We start from the raw sequence: 21,705 nt of genomic DNA, 5'->3' as shown, positions 1-21,705 counted from the left end.
GGTCCATCAGACCGTTTTCATCAGACTAACCTATCGTGTGTACACAGCATTACTAAACCCAGCACCCTGCATTCACTATATCTGGTCTCCCACAGTACACGGAACATGGAAATGCAATTATTTTAGTAAATATAAACTTAAACACCTTTTCTCATCAGTAGTTTACAGCAGTCTTGTGACTTTCTATCAGTGTCTAGTTAAAGCTTGTAGGAGTAGTTTTCATTCTCAGCTGATTGTCCTATGAAGCTGCAGGACCCCTGACCCTCTGTCTGGACAGTGCCGATTGGCCTTGTGCTGATCACATGCACCCTCCCTAGCAATACACACCAAACTGAGCATGTGCAGCTTGCCCCTGAGGCGCTGTACTATCAGCAGATAGATTGGGGATTGTGGAAGAAGGGGAAGATCAGATAATTCAGAGGCTTAACCCCTTAGGTTCCACATTGAGTATAACAAGCATGCTTTACTACATATACACACTGATTTTTTTTCTGTTGTGGGTTTAGTAACACTATAAGAAAAAATGCACAGTAGAATGTTGATCAAGACGTTTATTCGGTTGCCCTTAGTGGTTGAGGATTTTCTTCCCTGTTAAAACACTTGGGTTTACAAGATTTTGTTACCATCTTCTTCAGCTTGGGAATCTGAAAGCGTAAATTGCTTTGTTATTTTAGATCCAACATGATGGAGCTTCATATTAAAAATAAAAATGTGTTGTATTTTACAAATTAGTGAACATTTGATTGTTGGATATTGGGTCTTTATTTTTCACAGTGTGCAGAAAGTTGCACTTTTTAGCTTCAAAGGAACACTAATTGCATTGGGCACAAATAAGCAAAAGCAGTTTTCTAGTATTTGCATGGTTTTTGTAATCATTTTAAATATTGTTAATATTTTGCACTTATTTTCAAATTTTTATTGGGAATAAAAAATGTATATAATCAAATAACATATTTGTATGATCAATTTTTGAATATTGTTCAATGAGAATATACCAATACCACTATGTACATGTTGTGACAAGGTTACAATTTTGAAACCAGAATATAAAAATAAAAGATTATTATCTGGAACGTGGTTTATTAATGTAAGAGGTAGGTGTATTTGAAAAACCACTAGAAAATATGTCAATCAGAAAGTGAAATAGGTCACTGCAATGCAGGCTTCAGCAACTTTTCTTACCTATTAAATAGTGGCAGGGATCACCTCTGACACGGTCCATGTTGGAGGTGACCCCTATTATTATTACAGTTATTTATGTAGTGCTGCCAATTTACACAGCACTTTACACACACACACATATATATATATATATACCGGTGTGTATATATATATATATATATATATAATATATTGTACATTCACAAGAAAACCGTGAATTTTTTCCCGACGGAATGTTAGCTCAAACTTGTGTTGCATACACACGGTCACACAAATGTTGTTGAAAATTCCGAACGTCAAGAACGCAATGACGTACAACACTACGACGAGCCGAGAAAAACTAAGTTCAGTGATTCCGAGCATGCGTAGGAAAACAGAAAATGTCCGATGGGGTCTACAAACGGTCGGAATTTCCAACCAAAAGCTCACATCAAACTTTTCTTGTCAGGAATTCCGATTGTGTGTATGTGGCATTACTCACATTCATACACATACTAAGGCAAATTTAGACAGGATCCAATTAACCTACCAGCATGTCTTTGGAGTGTGGAATGAAACCAGAATACCTGGAGGAAACCCACTTAGGCCTATGGAGAACATGCAATATCCAGGAAGGTAGTGCTGTGGTTGGGATTCGAACCAACAACCCTAGTGCTGCCAGGCTGAAGTGCTAACTACTTAGGCCCCTTGCACACTGGGGCGTTTTTCATGTGGTACAGCGCTAAAAATAGTGCTGCTATACCGCATGAAAAATCATGCCCTGCAGTGTTCAATGTGAAAGCCCGAAGGCTTTCACATTGAAGCGGTGCGCTAGCAGGAGCGCACCAAAAGTCCTGCTAGCCGCATCTTTACCGCGGTATAGGAGCGGTGTGTTCACCGCTCCTATACCGCGCCTTCCCATTGAAATCAATGGGAAAACGCAGTAATACCGCCCGAATATTGCGGTAAACACGACGGTATAGCCGCGCTACAAATAGCTCGGCTATACCGTCACCGCGGCTCCACGCTGCAATGTGAAAGCAGACTTAGCCACTGTGCTGCCCTTGCTAATATTTATTGAATAAGAAAAGTTGCTGTAGCCCGGAGTTTAGTGAGGTATTTCTGTGACTAATTTTCTGGAATACAATGACCCAGAGCAGGGGTCTCCAAACTTTCTAAACAAATGGCCAGTTTACTGTTGTTCAGACTTTACGGGGGGCTGGACTGTGGCCAGTGGGGGTAGAAAATGCCCCTACATTAATGGAAATAGACTATGTCTCGGGCTTGGTGGTCAGTGGGACCACCGAGCCATCAGTGTCAGTGGGGGAAATAGTGCCCCATCATTGGTGTCAGTGAGAGGAATAGTGCTCCATCACTGGTGTCAGTAGAAGGAATAGTGCTCAGTTATTTGTGTAAGTGGGAAGAATAGAGCCCCGTTATTCGTGTCAGTGAAAAGAATAGTGCTCCGTTATCGGTGTCAGTGGGAGGAATAGTGACCCATCATTGGTGACAGTGGGAGGAATAGTGACCTATCATTGGTGACAGTGGGAGAAATATTGCCTAATCGTTTATGTCAGTGGCAGGAGTAGTGCCCTATCATTGGTGTCAGTGGAAAGATTGGTGTCTCACCAATGGTGTCAGTGGGGGAACAGTGCCCCATGGGCCCAAAGCAAGCAAAGGGCCCCATTCGGCCCTAGGGTCACAGTTTGGAGATCACTGAGCCAGAGCATTACCCTTGGATTTCATAGTGGAACTTGTTATGAGCAACTCATCTTGAGTGATGTACATATCTTTTTATGTGAAACACATATGTCAACTAGCAAATCATATTATGAAATATACATGTAAATGGAATAGTAGAAAATTGGGGAAAATGAAACAAGAGAAGAAGGGTAGGGGGCAATGACAGGTGTTCTTGAGTAAATTATGGGTATTTATAGGCTGGTATATTCAATTTAACCAGTCCACAATCTGAGCCTTTCCCAGTTTAGACAGTTGGCTAAAAGTATCTATAATGGTGGTGAGTAAGGGTAGGCTACCAAGCACTCATTAGACAGAGTACAGGTTTACTTTAAATTCTTTGCAACTCCACATGGCGTCAAGAAAATCTTCATCTTGCATATGAATGGAATTCCAAACTCAAGGAGATATTTTCCTTTCTTTCAGAGACATGAGGGAAATGAAAAACCTCTTAAGCAAACTCAGGGAGACCATGCCTTTGCCATTAAAAAACCAAGGTAAGATTTGACTTTCCTAATCTGCTCCTGTGCCCAGACTACAGACACTAAATTATTTACATTCAGTATTCTTAACAAGCAGCAAAAGGTCCTTAAAGCCTATCTATGGGAAAATATTAACCCTTCTTCATCCCACTCCCTCTAACTGATTGCTGGCTTAAAAAAATACTCTTGTTAGTTCATATATATTTTAACAGATGGCGATAGCATCACTTTTACCAGTATTGTTGGTTGGAAAATAGGGGAGGGGATGGATCTGAATTATTCCACCTTTTTTCCTTGTTGCGAAATAAACTTTTCTACAAATGTATATGGATGGCAGCAGGTTACTTGCCAAAGTTGGCTTATTCTCAGATATTCCAGCAGTATGAGCCCTATTGTACAATTCCAAGATCTCCCTACATTAGACATTACAATTCATACTAAATACTATTGTATGCTACAAAATGTCTTGGCACTGATAGCCAATCTGCAGAAAAGGGCACAGGGTTTTTACTGTGTGTATTTTCCATCCATCCATACGTTCCATGGAGGGTTTAAAGCAGGTGTGTCCAAACTTTTTTCAAAGAAGGCCAGATTTGATGAAGTGAACATGCGTGTGGGTCGACCATTTTGCCTGACATTCTTTGAACCATTAAAATTAAATGCAAATTAACTAATACACTGCCCAACAAGAATTGTCATGCCTTTTTGGCTGTGTGTGGTCAAGATTCTAAGAATGAGCTTGGGCGTGTTATTTGGATATACCATATTTATCGGCGTATATCACGCACGAAGGAAGTTTAAGGAAGAAAATGTAATTTTAAATAAAGAGTTGTGAAGCAAAATAAGGGTCATTGCCCATCAATGCAGCCTAATCAGTGCCCATTTGCAGCCTCATCATTGCCATGAATGCAGCCTCTGAATGCAGACTCACCATTGCCATGAATGCAGACTCACCATTGCCATGAATGCAGACTCACCATTGTCATGAATGCAGACTCACCATTGCCATGTATACAGCCTCACCATTGGCATGAATGCAATCTCTGAATGCAGCCTCACTATTGCCATGAATGCAGCCTCACTATTGCCATGAATGCAGCCTCGCCATTTACATGAATGCAGCCTCGAAATGCACGATGCTCGCGGATTTGTTGGGGGCTACAAAAGACATATATATCCAAACTACCAGTGGGGCCGCATTAAACCGGAACGCGGGCCGCAATTGGACCCCGGGCCGGACTTTGGACATGCCTGGTTTAAAGTAACAGTAAAGTCACTTTTCTGACAGGAAAGCCTATAATAAAGCTTACCTATAGGTACAGTGAATATCTCCTAATCTTGCACTGTTTAGGGCAGGGGTATTGAATTTAAATTCATGGAGGTCCAATCTGTAAAATGTTCTTATAGCCAAGGTCCGAATGAATCGCCTGTTTGTGCGATTATTCACATCACAGCCCCTCCTATGAAACCTTTCCTCAATCAGTTTCCTCAATCAGTTTCCTCAATCCCCCTTTACATAAAATTTTTCACTTGACAGTGGTATCCTCTGCCCCGTTACATCACCCCCCCCACAGTAGTGTCCCCCTCCATTCACACCGACCCCCTCTCAGTCGTGTACTCTGCCCCCACCTTCACATTCCCCCTACAGTAAGGTCCTCTGCCCCCATTTTACCCCTCCCCAAGCTCTGTCCCCATTCACATTGCAGCCTCCCTAAGCTACGCCCCATTCACATTGCAGCCCCCCTTCCCCCCTCGGCTACGCCACCCATTCACATTGCAGCCCCCTTCAGCTGTCCTCCCCTCCATTTAAATTGACTCAGCTTTGCACCCCCCCATTCACATTGCAGCCCCCCTCAGCCTTGCCACCCCATTTACATTACCGACCCCCACAGCTCTGTCCCCCTATTCACAGTGCAGCTCCACTCAGCCCATATGGCTCTGCCCTCCATTCACATTACAGACTCCCACTAAATCTGTCGTCCCATTCACATTGTAGCTCCCTAAGCTCTGCCCCTCACTCTCCTACCTTTCTCACAGAATAGAGAGCAGGAGGCAGGGCAGCTCTAGATAATGGGAGATACAGCAGTTTGGATGAAGGGCAGGAGCAGCCAGAGTTAACTTTTCAAGTGATTGATTGCTAAGATGGCCCTTCATCCTAACATCCAATCACCTGCTGGGACACTTGAAAGCTACAGCAGTCCCCGCCCTCCATCCATAGCTAATTTGTCTCCCAAGCTTTGTCTAGCATTGTCCTGTGGCTGCTGTGATGACCGCGGTGGTGGTGACGAAGAGCCGGCTCCTAATGGTCCGCCATTTAGTGATGCCTGGTGTCGGAGATATTCACACTGGATGCAGCTGGTGATGTCACCAGCGCATGCACTCTGAAGGTCCGTCATAACGTGTCGGACCTCCTAGTGCCATAAACAAGGGCTCACGCACATGCATGGGACTGATATCATCGAGACTCCGGCCATAAATGTATTGCATTCCTAGGGTTCTGGATCCAAATACCACCAGGGACAGAGTTGTCGTGAAGTTTAACTGTGACTTCTACATTTGTTGGGTTTTCTGTGGGTACTTCAGTGTTCTCCCACTATGCAAAAAATATTGGTCGGCTTTCATCCAATCAGCCCTGGTATGTATGGCTGTAAAAAGGATGTTGGACTATAGGCAGGTTAATAAGAACTTATGTGAATGGTTCTATGTACACTGTAAAAAATGATAAATTAGTACTACATGATTGAAGGATAAAAATGATATCTTATTATATCACTTACCACCTGAGGTTCCAGAATTTTTTAATGGTGAATAAAACTGCAACACCATGTAATAAATCACAGTACACAGTGATAGTTCATCATCCCAAACTGTAGGCTAAGTGAATTACTTCTTAATGGGATTTCATTATACATTGTTCTAACAGCACAGTAATGGCTGAACTGTGGTTTCCCTAATAATCTGTGCAATATAAAAATCACTAGAAATTGCCCTACAAGGGGTCATTAAGTGGTAGGCCACTATAAAACGACAGCAACGCCTGCTATCCTCATTCAGAATCATGAAAAGGGTTTTTGTACCAGTGAATAAAAGGCTTTTTTTATGGTATGAGTAGGGTGGCTTCATTTGCTGGCACCCAACTGCAGAGGAAGTGGTGATTCCCAGCATGTTCTCATAATCCTAATCATAATCCTAAGTCTGCTTTTATATAGTTATACAAGTTGTAAGGCACTGGCAATATACATTGGAAAGGACTCAGTGCAAGATATTAGCCTTTGATTGCAAGACAATTGTACGTCTTCATAACAGCAACAGTCCCATTAAGACTGCTTGGAAAGGGAATGTATAGTGTTTTGTGTATGTTTGTTTTCTTTACTATGTTTGGGACTAAAAAATATGTTAAGATAAGTCTTATGCCGCGTACAGACGGTCGTTTTTTGTGATGAAACAAAATGACGTTTTATGTGATGAAAAAAAACTTCATTTTCAAAAACGACGTTGCCTACACACCATCGTTTTTCAAAATGCTCTAGCAAAGTGCGGTTACGTTCAGCACGTACGACGGCACTCTGTTCCATTGAAGCTCGCTTCATAACTTGCTTCTGAGCATGCGCGGGTTTAAAAACGTTGTTTTCAACGTCGTTTTGCCCACACACTATCATTTTAATTGACAAAAAAAATGACGTTTTGAAAAACGACACAAAAAATTCGAGCATGTTCGAATTTTTTTTTTGTCGTTCTTCAGAAGACATAAAACGACGTTTTCCCACACACGGTCATTTTAAATGACGTTTTCAAAAACTTCGTTTTTTTTCATCACAAAAAACGACCGTCTGTACGCGGCATTAGGAGGGGTGTCGTGGACCGAGCAAACCAAATAATGGCTTGAAATCTGACCTAGAGAGATTTGTATTGGATATCTCCAAATATCAGTTTATACGCCTCAACCGATTCACCTTTTGTACTTAGATTTCTTTAAATAAAAATACTAGGGGTGTTCAAGTGAAACCGGGACTTTTGAGTTTATATAATAAAAGGAAAAATTTCAAGGAGTGGGAACAGCATTTATTTTTCAAAATAATCCCCTGCTATATTTATGCAATGCCTGGAAAACTTTGGCATTGAAAGCTTTGTCAGTACGCCTGAACCATCCTAGGACAGCCTAAGTCACTTTGTCATCAGTGTTGAATTGCTGACCTCTAAGGAACTCTTTTAGGGGTCCAAACAGGTCCCACTGGGAGCGAGGTACAGGTTGTAAGGGGGATGTGGCAATACTTCCCAGCCAAGTTGCCGTAATGCACACCTAGTGCGGTGAGCAGTATGAGCTTGTGCATTGTTCTGGAGAAACAGGGCGTCCTTAGAGATCAAACCAGGCCGCTTTTTTCTGCAGACCCATATGCACATCACTCAGAACACAACAATAATATTCACTGTTGATAGTGGCACCACAGGGAAGAAAATCCACATAAATAACGCCACGTTCGTCCCAGAAAGCACGTGCCTTCACTTTACCTGCAGATGCAATTGTTTGACATTTTTTCGGAGGTGGCGAGTCTGTGGTGGAGCTGTTCCATGCACACACTGTTGTCTGCCATCATGATTAATGGTCTCTGGACTGGACTGGCCTGTGACATGTGCCCCAGTATGGGACACACTTGCCACTTACTACTGCATGTAGTACCACCACACTAGCATCCCTGCACATTGTATTCTGACAGAGGGGACTCCCCACAGTCAGAATACCCTGATTAGTGCTGCCACTGATTGGCTGCAAGCCGCTGATTGAACAAGGTATTCCAGCAGTCATGTCTGACAGAAGCTGATTTAATAATTGGCTTCTCTCTAACAGGGGGGGAGCTACACACAGACTGAAATTCATCCGGTCCCTGCTGAACTGGAGAAATCTCAATCTGTGTGTACCCAGCTATTCTTTATTCCTTGCTCCTGTAGGCATTCTCCATCGCTGTAACTGTACCCCCTCAACTTCTGTGTAAGTTACTGACTATGGTCATACTCCAGCAACCTCATCATACTATACAGGGTTAATGTCCTTGTATGATGTGTGATGATGTCAAGGTGTGGAGAAAGAGAGCCCCTGAGCTGTCTGGAACATGGAATAAAGTAAGAGAAAGAGGCTATTTCTTCCTCTCTTCCCACACCTACACCAAGGACGTCACTTGGCAACCTGGGGTCACAGAAACCCCACAGAAACAGTTTTTAAAATTTGGGGCTCCTATAAACAATGGTTCCAGAGATACGTGGCTCCTTGCGCAGCCTGTCAGAAGCTGCATACAGAGCAGTCAGTTTAAATACAAGCTGCCACACTCTGCCTGCAGAAGACTGAGAGGATGAGCTCACAGTGCCTCTCCTCATTTCTTGTCAGAGGCACTGAGCTCAATGGATGGCTTGGAGTCTTGGACCAATGGTAAAGCCCCAGTGGAACAAGCTGTCCAATAAAAATGCTGCAGGGGAGGCACGCCTCTCACTGCAGTGTCATAGAAGGGGGCATGTGTCTAAAAGACACATGCTCCTTTCCAGCCCGCGCCCTATTAACTACAAGGAAAAAACATGGGTTTATGAGTATAAGATTTACCCACAATCCCATGTTTTTCTCACACGGTTAAGAGGGAGAATGAGAATCTGCTGCTGTTGAAAAGGTACTGTTAGAAATCAAGCTAAATCATATATTTATATGCTATATGTTATAATAATTTATTATTCATTTATTTCCTGTGAAATTACTGGTTTGATGCTATAACTTCAAACTTCAGCAATTTGTTCGTTAAGCCATCTGCTTCAGTACAGTTTTTGAAAATATAGTAAATTACCTTAAAAACAATATATAATAATTATTTGTATGTTACTTACTTATGGTAATTAACCCTTTGCCAATTCTGATACTTCTCTCCTACAGTACATGTAAAAATCATCATTTTTTGCTAGAAAAATTCTCAGAACCCAAAAACATTATATATATATATATATATGTATATTTTTTTAGTAGACACCCTAGAGAATAAAATGGTGGTTGTGGCAACTTTTTATGTCACACGGTATTTGCGCAGCAATTTTATAGACCTGTTTCATGAATAAGAAAATAAAAAAACACTAAAGGTAGCCCTTTTTTTTTGTATAATGTGAAAGATGATGTTACGCCATGTAAATAGATACCTAACATGTCACACTTTAAAATTGCTCACACTTATCGAATGGCACCAAACTTCATTACTTATAAATTTGCATAGGCGACGCTGTAAACATTTTTACAGGTTACATGTTTAGAGCTACAGAGAAGGTCTAGTGCTAGAATTATTGCTCTCGCTAGCCATTGCCTCACCAGCCACTGACCTCACCGCATGTCCCAGACCTACACTGCAAGGGTGGACTTTTTTACTTTCCTGGAGTTGGCTCGATTATGCAATCACATTCATTGCTGTTTATACTTTTTATACTTTCTAGATTTTTTTGCTAGGTTAGGAATCCTGGGACTCTTGAAGGGTCAGAGAAGGTACTGTATTTATTGGTGTATAACACTCACCTTTTTACCCTGAAAATAGAGGGTAAACTGTGCTTGCGTGTTATACGCAGGGGGCTGTGGAAAGTTTTTTTCCTGAAACTTCCCACTTAAAGTTATACACCTGTGCGTGTTATACGCCAATAAATACGGTAAATGTGGCTCAAGACCCACCAGACACACTGGGACATGCCTGATAACATTGGTGAGGTTTCAAACTGTGTGGCTTACAGTGCCCTTCTTGTCCCCTTATGTTTTTCTATGTGTTAATCAAAACCAGGCCTGGAAGGAAAACAGAAGAAAAAGTGAGAGTAAAACTAGTCCAATTATTGCTGTTATTGTGAGTAAAATAGGTCCCATTGTTGGTGTCAGTGAGAGTAAAATTAAACCCCATCTTTGGGGTCAATGGTGATAAAAATAAGCCCCATCATTGGTGTCAGTTTGCTAAGATAAGCACCATTGTTGGTATCAGTGGCATAAAATAAGCCTCATCTTTGGTGCCAGTGGGATGAAAATTAACCCCATGATTGATGTCATTATAAATGAAAAATAGGCAATCATAGATATAGGAGCCTATTCATATGGGTGAAAATAAGCCAATCATTGGTGACAGTGGGAGGAAAATAAGCCAATCAGTGTCACTAGGATAAAATAAGCTCTGTATTGTTGGTGTCAGGTGGAATAAACTAAGCCTCATATTGTTGGTGTCAGTGGAAGCAAGAATAAGGCCCCATACACACGATAGAATCCATCCGCAGATAAATCCCAGCAAATGGGTTTCTGCGGATAGATCCTATGGTGTGTACACGCCAGCGGATCTGTTTCCGCGGAGAAATCTCCTCTGGGATGGATTCCAGCAGATTGGATATTTGCTGACATGCACAACAAATCCATCTGCTGGAATCCATTCCAACGGATGGATCCGCTCGTCTGTACAGACTTACCGGATCCATCCGTCCAAAGGGATTCCCCGCACGCGTCGTAATGATTTGACGCATGCGTGGAATTCCTTATATGACAGCGTCGCGCCGTCGCCGCGCCATAATCGCGGCGACGGCGCGACACGTCATCGCCAGAGGATTTCCGCGCGGACTTCAATGCGATGGTGTGTACACTCCATCGCATCGAAATCTGCGGAAATCTTTGAGAGGATTTATCCGTGGAAACGGTCCGCTGAACCGTATCCGCGGATAAATTCTCTCGTGTGTATGGGGCCTAAGCCTTAGTGTTCAGTTTTTACTTTCCAGTCACATGCTCTTGCAATGCTGCCTCTTTGCTGAAGCTGGCATAGTACTTTGACTATGGAGTGATCTCCTGCCCAAAAGTCTGGCATAAGTACAGTGCAGAGAGAGTATTTCAGCACCCCACTGCCACTCTGCGGTGTCCTAGGTCTGAAATCCCACGATTGTTTTGTGAGATAAAGAACACTTGGCAACCATAGACCGATTATGTGACTATAGCAGGAAGATGTTCCTACTCTGCCTATGAGTTTTAATAGAAACGTCAGCTGATGGGATTCTGCAATGTTTTCTAGAATATTTTAAATATATGGAACAGACCAGAAGTAAGATTATTTTAATTTTTAAAGCGTACTTTAACGGCTAAAGTTTTTTTTTTTTTTTGTAGGAATTATTATCTAGTGTGTTTACTATGATGATTAATACTTATATTGATGTTTTTATTGCAGACGACAGTAGCCTCCTCAACTTAACACCATACCCACTTGTCAGAAGAAGAAAGCGAAAATTCTTTGGATTGTGTTGCCTCATCACCAGTTAAAAAATAATAAAGAAAAGCCATTATTTCCACAGATACGTTATAATTTGACCTTTGCTGTCATATATCGTATTGAGGTTGGTTGACCCATTATGTATTCAGTGTTGCCTAAACTGCCTTTTTCAGAACTTTTGTTATGGTCCTGGAAGCAAATGACATTGTTTGACCTATGAACTGGTCCAAAAACTGTCAGTGACTGGATGGAACATTTCCAAACAGACTTTATGAACACTTAAAGTTCTCAAGCATAAAATATGCAAACTGCTTTGATGTCCTAGTATTGTGCTATAGGGAAAGCATCCCATCAGCATCGCAATGAAGATTCCGTATGGAGATGGTGACAGCAATTGTTATTGATGTTATCAAAGGCCAATAACTGTACCTTGGTTTGTATTTTATTTTTTTGTCTTAATCATAATTAGTCTTCCACAATGCACCAGGATTAAGTCCAAGACTTCAGCCAAGTTTCTAACCTGTTATATCGAGGATGAAAACTAGGTATCTGACTTGTAAATATTACTGTAAGCTTGATGATGATCATCAGTATTTTCCTTCCATTTGAATGGTGTGATTTTCACAATTTTGAAAATGTTACACATATATATGAAGGTAGTGTATTCAGTCCCCTCCTTCCTTCCTCCAATATATCCCCATATCCTAGTAAGAACAACTTATCATATATTGTTACAATAGAACGTTAAAGCATGGTGTCTGCACATAGTGTTATAACTGATAGGGCATGCCAAACTTAGCTCTGATTGTAAAATATCCTACATTTTACATTGTTAATAAAACATTTTTTAGTTAAACTGTGTGAGCCTTGTTTTTCTCTAACATTCTTTTTTAGATCACAAATATAAAGAAGAAAATTGGTTATATTGGTATACCTCGTCCATTATTATTTTCACCTCAAAAGACCATGTATGCCGGACTGTATTGGTACCAGAGAGGACAGACACATAAATATATAAATAATATATAGCATTTTATTACAAAGCTTAAAAATGTTTTTAAAACAACACAGGTATCACAGGCAGACTAGTAATTACTGAGGCTGAGAGCGGTTCACATTTGCGACTAAGCGCACAGGCTACCCAGCAGGTTCAAGTAGACTTGTATCAGGGTCTTTCAAGTGGTCGAGCAGCTGTGTCAAACTGGCAGGTGCGTGGCTTGCTGGAAGAACTTAATCAGATAGTCCAAAACCAGGCTGAGGGTCAAGCACAGGCTGGCAAGATAGTCCAAACACAGCCCGAGGTGTAGGGAACATACAAGGCAAGTCCAGGTCACAGGCAAAAGGTCAAGGCAAGGAGATAAGAGGCAAAGACCAGGTCACAGGCCGAGGGTCAAACACAGGAGACAAGCGGAGTCCGTAATACAAGCCAAGGTCAGGTCCAGGAGAAGATCAGCAGAGTCAGAGGCAATCCGGGTCACAGCAGGTAATCAAACACAGGAACAAGTCACAGGAAACAGGAAGCTAAAGACAAACCAGCAATCCCTCTGAGCACTTCCTGCGCTTTTAGAGACAGCCAGGAAGTTATGTGGTGCGTGAGTGTTTCACTGTCAACTTTGCTGCCATCTAGCGTTCAAATGGTAGTAGAACATGACTCTTCACAATGTGTTTCTCTGACAACAGGATTATAATCCCTTTAGACCAATATACACCATATACTGTATAAATTCAATTCACAATCATCTTTGCTAAAATATACACAGAGGTCGACGTGTTTCACATCCATAAGCTTCTTCAGAACCTTTATATCCTAGTAGCAAGTAAAACTGGCCGAACTGAAAAAAAAAAACACGTTAAAAATGAATATATGACTCTAATAATATAAAAACATATTTAACATCATATTTATCATCTGTGCCACTTACACATTGCTTTTAAATAACCCGGTATAGAGACAGTGATGCAATGGCGGATGCCAGCATAACATCTATGTGGTCAGCAGGGCAGCCATACAAAATATTATTATTGGTGGTACTTAATCATAAAGATAGTAGACATCTAAATATATTACAAAGGCAAAACAAGATAAAGGTTTGTGTGTAAGGACAAGGGTAAAAGTAAGCATGGATAAAAACCAACGCCCAACCTAAGTATACTTAATCCAAACAGTCTCTGGGTAACTCCAGCTGATGTAAGGGGCAGTCAGCCGTATACAATTAAGGAGAGCGCTTCACTTTCATCTAGACTGTTAAATGGTTCCCATCTGAAATGGCAGCCTTATGGTAAAATCCACACCATCTGAGTAACAAAATCACCATAACTAAACAAACAATTAAAAAAGCTCAAACTCTGTCAGATTGGATGGGGAGTGTCCATGAACATCAATTTGCAAGTCAATTTGCAAGTCCTGCCTTAGACTCTCAATTGGATTTAGGTCAGGATTTATGGCTTTCTTTTTGCCACTCTTCCATAAAGGCCAGATTTGTGGAGTGCATGACTAATAGTTGTCCTGTGGACAGATTCTCCCACCTGAGTTGTGGATCTCTGCAGCCTCCAGAGCTACCATGGGCCTCTTTGCTGCTTCTCTGATGAATGCTCTCCTTGCCCGGCCTGTCTGTTTAGGTGGACGGCCATGTCTTGGTAGCTTTGCAGTTGTGCCATACTCTTTCCATTTTCAGATGATGGATTGAACAGCGCTCTGTGAGATGTTCAAAGCTTGGGATATTTTTTTATACCCTAACCCTGCTTTAAACCTCTCCACAGCTTTATGCCTGACCTGTCTGGTGTGTTTCTTGGCCTTCATGATGCTGTTTATTAACTAAGGCCCTCTAAAAAAACGCTGAGGGCTGCACAGAACAGCTGTATTTATATTGAGATTAAATTACATACAGGTGGAATTTATTTACTAATTAGATGACTTCTGAAGGAAATTGGTTCCAATAGATTTTAGTTAGAGGGGTATCAGAGTAAAGGGGGCTGAATACAAATGCATGCCACACTTTTCAGATATTTATTTGTAAAAAAAAATGAAAACCATCTATCATTTTCCTTCCACTTCACAATTAATCTATTAGTCTTAGTCTATCACATAAAATGCCAATAAAATACATTTACGTTTTTGGTTGTAACATGACAAAATGTGGAAAACTTCAAGAGGTATGAATTCTTTTTCAAGGCACTGTAGGTGTTATGCTTATGGAGGAAAGAGGGAAAAATACATTTTTACAAAGATGTGAGGGGTTAAGGCAGATCAATCATAGAACCAAAGGGCAGTTTTCAGAATTATGAATCACACTTTCCAAAATTAAGAGAATCTTTCCTCATTTCAGGAAAATGGGTAGAGTCATGCCAATCATTTCCTCATAATCTAATGGCCAAATGCATATCTAGAACCACTGGTGTGTAGCTCAAACACAGAATTACATTTAGAGCCATTCATTTTAAACTACTCCTGTTTCAGTTTTTTTGGCCACTGTTAGTGCTGACAACCATGACTTCTACCGAGTAGGGCTTGGGACCCAACGAAACAGTATAACCCTTAAGGGGGTTGTGAAGGAATTTTTTTTCCCCCTAAATAGTTTCCTTTACCTTAGTGCAGTCCTCCTTCACTTACCTCATTCTTCCATTTTGCTTTTAAATGTCATTATTTCTTCTGAGGCCTCGTACACACGACCGAACATGTCTGCTGAAACTGGTCCGCGGACCAGTTTCCGCGGACATGTTCGGTCGTGTGTAGGGCCGACCGGACAATTTTCCGGCCTAGCGGACAGGTTTCCAGCGGACAAAAGTTTCTTAGCATGCTAAGAAACTCGTCCGCTGGAAGCCTGTCCGTCGGACATGTCCGATGGTCAGTACGACTCATCGGACATGTCCGCTGGCCCGAGAACCTGCGCATGGCGTCAAAGTGATTCGACGCATGCGTGGAAGCATTGAACTTCTGGGTTTGCGGACGTGGCGGGGTCAACGTCACTGCCACGTCACAGCGCTGTCTGTCCGCGGGGATTTTGGTTTGATGGTGTGTACAACCATCAGACCAAAATCTCCGAGCGGACATGTCCGATGAAAACGGTCCGCGAACCGTTTTCATCGGACATGTTCGCTCGTCTTTACAAGGCCTGAGAAATCCTCACTACCTGTTCTTCTGTAACTCCACACAGTATTGCGAGTCTTTCTTCCTGATGTGGAGAAAGCCTCTTGAGGGGGGAGGGGGCAAGCAGGAGTGTCAGGACGCCCACTAACACACACAGCTCCTTTCTCTATCTGCAAAGTAGAGAGTGTCCTGACTTGCCTGCTCGCCCCCCCCAAGAGGCTTTCTCCACACCAGGGAGAAAGCCTTGCATTACGGTGTGTAGTTACATTCAGAAGAACAGGAAGTGAGGATTTCTCAGAAGAAATAAGGACATTTAAAAGCAAAATGGAAGGATGAGGTAAGTGAAGGAGGACTGCACTAAGGTAAAGGAAGCTATTTAGGGAAAAAACATGTTTTTACAACCCCTTTAAGGGTATAATGAGGTAGGACAAAAGGAATCAAAATTCATTATTTTTGCTTTGTGACTTCAATCAAGATTCGTCTCGCACCACTGGTGTTTTGTACCTGATGACCTCAATCAAAACTCCTTGCTACACAGCTGCTTGAATTGGTTTCTATAGCTATCTGGACTGGCAGCTCCTTAGCATAAACTTTGTTGGTTGTACCTGGACCTCACTGAACTTGACGTGTGAGGCTAGCCTGGAATGTGACGCAAGGGCACTGAGCTTCATATTGAGTAACATTCCAGAACTTGGTGTACTGTGTTAGCTAGCCATGGAGCGTTCTCTGGGTGCAGAGCCATAGATGTGCATTGTGGCGTTTAAAAGAGCTTTGTGTACTGTTAGCCACTGAGCGCTTTCCAGGTCCAAAGCCATGGAACCCAAATGTAAAACTCACTTATATAACAAGGCCAGTTGGGCTGAGGCAGCACCTCTAGTTTACTGTGGTTAAGGCTGAGGGATCAAGCGCTGATGTCAGTGGCTGCAACAAGCAGGGGACTGTTTGCAAGTGAGATGTGTTCTTGGCTTGTCTTTGAGTGCTCTGGTTACCCCTGAAGATCAAGGTCTAAGACCCTCCAGAGAACCACGTTTCCAGTGTAGGAAACTGTCTGGAGTGATAGGCGCCACATTAACTAAGCAGTTAAGGGGTTTAACATTAACATAATAATACAACACTGAGCATTAGTAATGCAGAAGCCACCACTTAGCACTCATTTTTAAAGATTTTAGCAGCTATACTGCCATGTCAAATATTTAAAGTGGTTCTAAAGCCTCAAGGTTTTTTTTACCTTAAAGGGGTTGTAAAGGTTTTGTCTTTTATTTTCTAAATAGGTTCCTTTAAAGGAGTTGTAAAGGAATTTTTTTTTTTGCTGAAATGACTGTTTACAGGGTATAGAGACATAATAGTTAACTGATTCCTTTTGAAAATGATTAAAAATAGATAAAAATCAATCATATAATGTGCCTGTAGTTTCAGTTTCGTTTATGCATGCTTGTTCATGCTTCTGTGAAGTACAGAGACACAGAGCCAATAGAGGGCAGTGATGGTTTGTAAAACGAAAGTGATTGGTTCTGAGGGGTTTAAGACACACAGTAATCACACCTCCTTGATTAGTGGCACAGAGAAAAAGCTCCCATGACTTTTTTCATCAGGAAACAGACTGTTCAGAACAGAGAAGGATTACAGCAACATCATAGCAAAAACGAACAATAAGGACATGAAAACAGGACTGCAGTAAGGTAAAGGAAGCTATTTAGCTAAAAAAAAAAAAAAAAATCCTATAGTGACCCTTTAAGCTAGTGCATTGTTGGTTCACTTACCTTTTCCTTCAATTTCCCTTCTAAGGGGCAGATCTACGTACCTTTGCGCCGGGCGCAGCGTATCTAAGATACACTACGCCGCCGTAACTTATTTATTTTATTTTGAATCCTCAAAGAATTTACGCCGTAAGTTACGGTGGCGTAGTGTATCTCTGGCGGCGTAAGGGCGTGGAATTCAAATGGCTGTAATGGCGTGTTTTATGTAAATACGTTGTGACCTGACGTAAACGACGTCCGTGGGGGTATCCCAGTGCGCATGTTCAAAATTAAACCGGAACCAGCCAATGCTTACGACGGTGACGTCATTCTACGCAAATTCCTATTCGCGAACGACTTACACAAACAACGTAAAAAATTCAAAATTGGATGCGGGAACGACGGCCATACTTAACATTGAGTACGCCTCATAATAGCAGCTTTAACTATATGCCGGAAAAAGACAAACGCAAACGACGTAAAAACAATGCGCCGCCCGGACGTACGTTCGTGGATCGCCGCAAATAGCTAATTTGCATACTCAACGCGGAATTCGACGGAAACGCCACCTAGCGGCCACCGAAAAATTGCAGCTTAGATCCGACGGCGTACTAAGACGTACGCCTGTCGGATCTAGCCGAGATGCCGTTGTATCTTGTTTTGTGGATACAAAACAAAGATACGACGCGCAAAATTTGAAATTACGCGGCGTATCAAGAGATACGCCGGAGTAATTTCTTTGTGGATCTGCCCCTAAATGTTTTTCTTTCTGTTTGAATTTCTCACTTTCTGTTTCTCCTCAGTAAGCTTTCCACCATCATCCGATCGGTGGAAAGTCATTTAGAACAGCTTACTGAACACCTTACTGAGGAGGAACAGGAAGTGAGAAATTCAGACAAAAAAAACAAAGAAAAAAAAACATTTAGAAGGGAAATCGAAGGAAAAGGTAAGTGAACCAACAATGCACTAACTTAAAGGAACCTATTTAGAAAATAAAAAATGAACCTTTACAACTCCTTTAATGCATTATGGTAAAAACCCTTCTGTGTTGTATCAGCCCCTCTCCCCCCTCTATTCTTACCTCAGCCTGATCTGATGCAGCGATGTGTATTAGAGCAGGGGCTCTTTTATCGATGTCTCCCGCCTGATTGGGCAGATTGATAGCAGCAGGAGCCATTGGCTCCTGCTGCTGTTAATCAAATATTTATTTGAATAAAGCTGGAGGCTCCTTTATACTTGTATAGATAGACCTACCAAACTAACCTTAGTGTTCACTTTTCTCAATTAATTTAATAGCAGCTGTGTTGCTTTTGACAGCTCCAAGTTCTAAGGAAATATGATTCAGGCAATCATAGAGTTCCAGGGAATGATGCTTTCTAAGCAATCTTTAAATCCATGTGACGACATTCATCTCAGTGATTGCGGTTCAGTTCAATATTACGCTGTTAAATAAATCCATTAGCTCACATTAGCTCACATGTGTCTATTCTTTTGTGACAGTCACAATTATTTTCCAGCACACTTTCCATAATGCTTTCACATTGTTGGCTAATAGTGTGGGCCATTGTGCCTGCCTGTGAAATCAAAGGATTATATCGTATTTTACTTCACATTTTACAAACCATTTTGTTGAGTTTATGGTGGAAAGTTTACAAATAACCTTCAGGTAACGTTTCCTTTGAAGCCTGTTGTTGTTGCTCCACAAGTGTCTTCTTGCCAATGGTATCATCCCCGGGCCCAATCTGCCTCTTTAACCACCTCAATTCCCTGTAACTTTCACCCGCCTTCCTGCCCAGGCCATTTTTCAGCTTTAAGCGCTTTCGCACTTTGAATGATAATTGCGTGGCCATGCAACACTGTACCCAAAAAAAAATTATATATTTTTCTTCACACAAATAGAGCTTTCTTTTGATGGTATTTAATCACTACTGGGATCTTTATTTTTTAATAAAAAAAATAAAAAAATACCAATTTTTTTTTCAGCTTCTGACAGTAAGGGCCCTTTCACACTGGTGCGTTTTTGCCGCGGTAAAAATAGTGCTATTAAAACGCTCCCCATGCCCCTCTCCATTAAATGAATTAAAAACGCGGTAAAAACTTGGTAAAATCGAGGTAAAAACGGGGTTTTAACGCTCCGTTTTTACCGCCTTTTTACCACGTTTTTACAGCGGTTTTTAATTCATTTCAATGGAGGGGGCATGGGGAGCGTTTTATGGGCGTTTTAATAGCGCTATTTTTACCGCAAAAACGCGGCAAAAATGCGGGAAAAACGTGTGAAACCAGTGTGAAAGGGCCCTTAATTTTGTAAATAAGTAATTTAATTTCTTCACTGAGGTGTGCTGATGAGGCTACACTAATGGGCACTGACAGGCTGCACTGATGAGGCGGCACTTATGGGCACTAATTAGGTGACACTGATGAGGAGGCAATAAAATTCCGCACTGATGGGCACTAATAGGTGGCACTGATGGGCAGCACTGATGGACGGTACTGATTGGCATTGATGGGCAACACTGATGAACAGGCACTGATGAGCACTAAAAGGCTGCACTGACTGGCATCACTTATGGGCACTGATTGATGGCACTGATTACAGGAAAGCCCCTTCCTGTAATCAGTGCCCTGATTATCAGTGCCCTGATTATCAGTGACCTGATTACCTGCCCAGGCCTCCCCTGCGAGGAGATGCCACTGATTTCCACTCCTTGCCACACACTCTGTCAGTGTGAGGCAAGGAGAGCCGATTCATGGCACTTCCGTATTTACATGTGACCAGCTGTGATTGAACACAGGCGATCACATGATTAAAGAGCCGCGGCTCTTTACAGAGAACTGGGTCGCGCCATGTCCTAGCAACACGGTGCGGCCATGGTTGCCGTGCTGCACGCCCCCGTGGGTGCACGACAGCGGCCATTCTGGGGCGCCCTCATATGACGTCCAACCAGAACAAGAGCCGCACCATCCCTCCGTCATTTGATTGTGGGCGGGCATCACGTGGTTAAGGTGAACTGCAGACACAAAAACTTTCATTATTTTTTTCCCTAAATAGCTTCCTTTACCTTAGTGCAGTCCTCCTTCACTTACCTCATCCTTCCATTTTGCTTTTAAATGTCCTTATTTCTTCTGAGAAATCCTCACTTACTGTTCTTCTGTCTGTAACGCAACACCGTAATGCGAGGCTTTCTCCCCGGTGTGGAGAAAGCCTCTTGAGGGGGGAGGGGGCAAGCAGGAGTGTCAGGATGCCCACTAACACACAGCTCCTTTCTCTATCTGTTAAGTAGAGAGTGTCCTGACTTTCCTGCTCGCCCCTCCCCCTCAAGAGTCTTTCTCCACACCAGGGAGAAAGCCTCGCATTACGGTGTTGAGTTACAGACAGAAGAACAGGAAGTGAGGATTTCTCAGAAGAAATAAGGACCTTTAACCACTTTACCACCGGGCTAATTTTGGCACTTCTCTCCTTCATGTAAAAATCGAATTTGTTTTGCTAGAAAATTAATCAGAACCCTCAAACATTATATATTTTTTTTAGCAGACACCCTAGGGAATAAAATGGCGGTCATTGCAACTTTTTTCTCACACGGTATTTGCGCAATAATTTTTTAAACGCATATTTTTGGAAAAAAACGGTTTCAGGAATTAAAAAATAACAAAACAGTAAAGTTAGCCCAATTTTTTTGTATAATGTGAAAGATGATGTTACGCCGAGTAAATAGATACCTAACATGTCACGCTTTAAAATTGCGCACATTCATGGAATGGCGCAAAACTAGGTGGCGATTTAACATTTTTTACAGGTTACTATTTTCGAGTCTCAGAGGAGGTCTAGTGCTAGAATTGTTGCACATGCTCTAACGCACGCAACGATACCTCACATGTGGGGTTTGAATGGCGTTTACATATGTGGGCAGGACCTACATGCGTGTTCGCTTCTGCGCGCGAGATAACGGGGACAGGGGCATTTTGAAAAAAAAAATGTTTTAATTTTATTTTTATTTTACTTAATTTTTTTATTTTTACACTTTTTAAAAAAAATAATAATAATTTGATCACTTTTATTCCTATTACAAGGAATGTAAACATCCCTTGTAATAGGAATCAGTATGAAAGGTCCTCTTTATGGAGAGATGTGGGGTCAATAAGACCCCACATCTCTCCTCCAGGCTTACAAGCATGAAATCGGTGGAAAAAAAATCTCCGACACATGCCGATTGCGGCTTTGTTTACTTCCGGGTACCAGGCGTGACATCATAACGTCGCGCCCGGTCCTCCGATGGTCATAG

At 41.9% G+C, this 21,705-nt stretch overlaps 1 protein-coding gene across 2 annotated transcripts in view; it reads left to right on the top strand.

Moving 5' to 3' along the window:
• LOC120929099 (regulator of G protein signaling 7 binding protein) overlaps nt 1–12,458 on the top strand; it is a 156,220-nt gene extending 143,762 nt beyond the window's left edge. For both annotated transcript variants that reach the window (XM_040340319.1, XM_040340328.1), the window contains exons 5-6: nt 3,307–3,377; nt 11,561–12,458. In XM_040340319.1, coding sequence (XP_040196253.1) covers nt 3,307–3,377; nt 11,561–11,652 — 163 coding nt within the window. In that variant the 3' untranslated portion in view covers nt 11,653–12,458. The remainder of the gene's footprint in view (nt 1–3,306; nt 3,378–11,560) is intronic.
• The last annotated feature ends 9,247 nt before the right edge of the window (nt 12,459–21,705 follow it).

Source organism: Rana temporaria, chromosome 1 (assembly GCF_905171775.1).
Source record: "Rana temporaria chromosome 1, aRanTem1.1, whole genome shotgun sequence".
Classification (NCBI taxonomy): Eukaryota; Metazoa; Chordata; class Amphibia; order Anura; family Ranidae; genus Rana; species Rana temporaria.
Note: the sequence above shows the minus strand (reverse complement) of the source record. Positions and strands in the feature narration are given on the sequence as shown.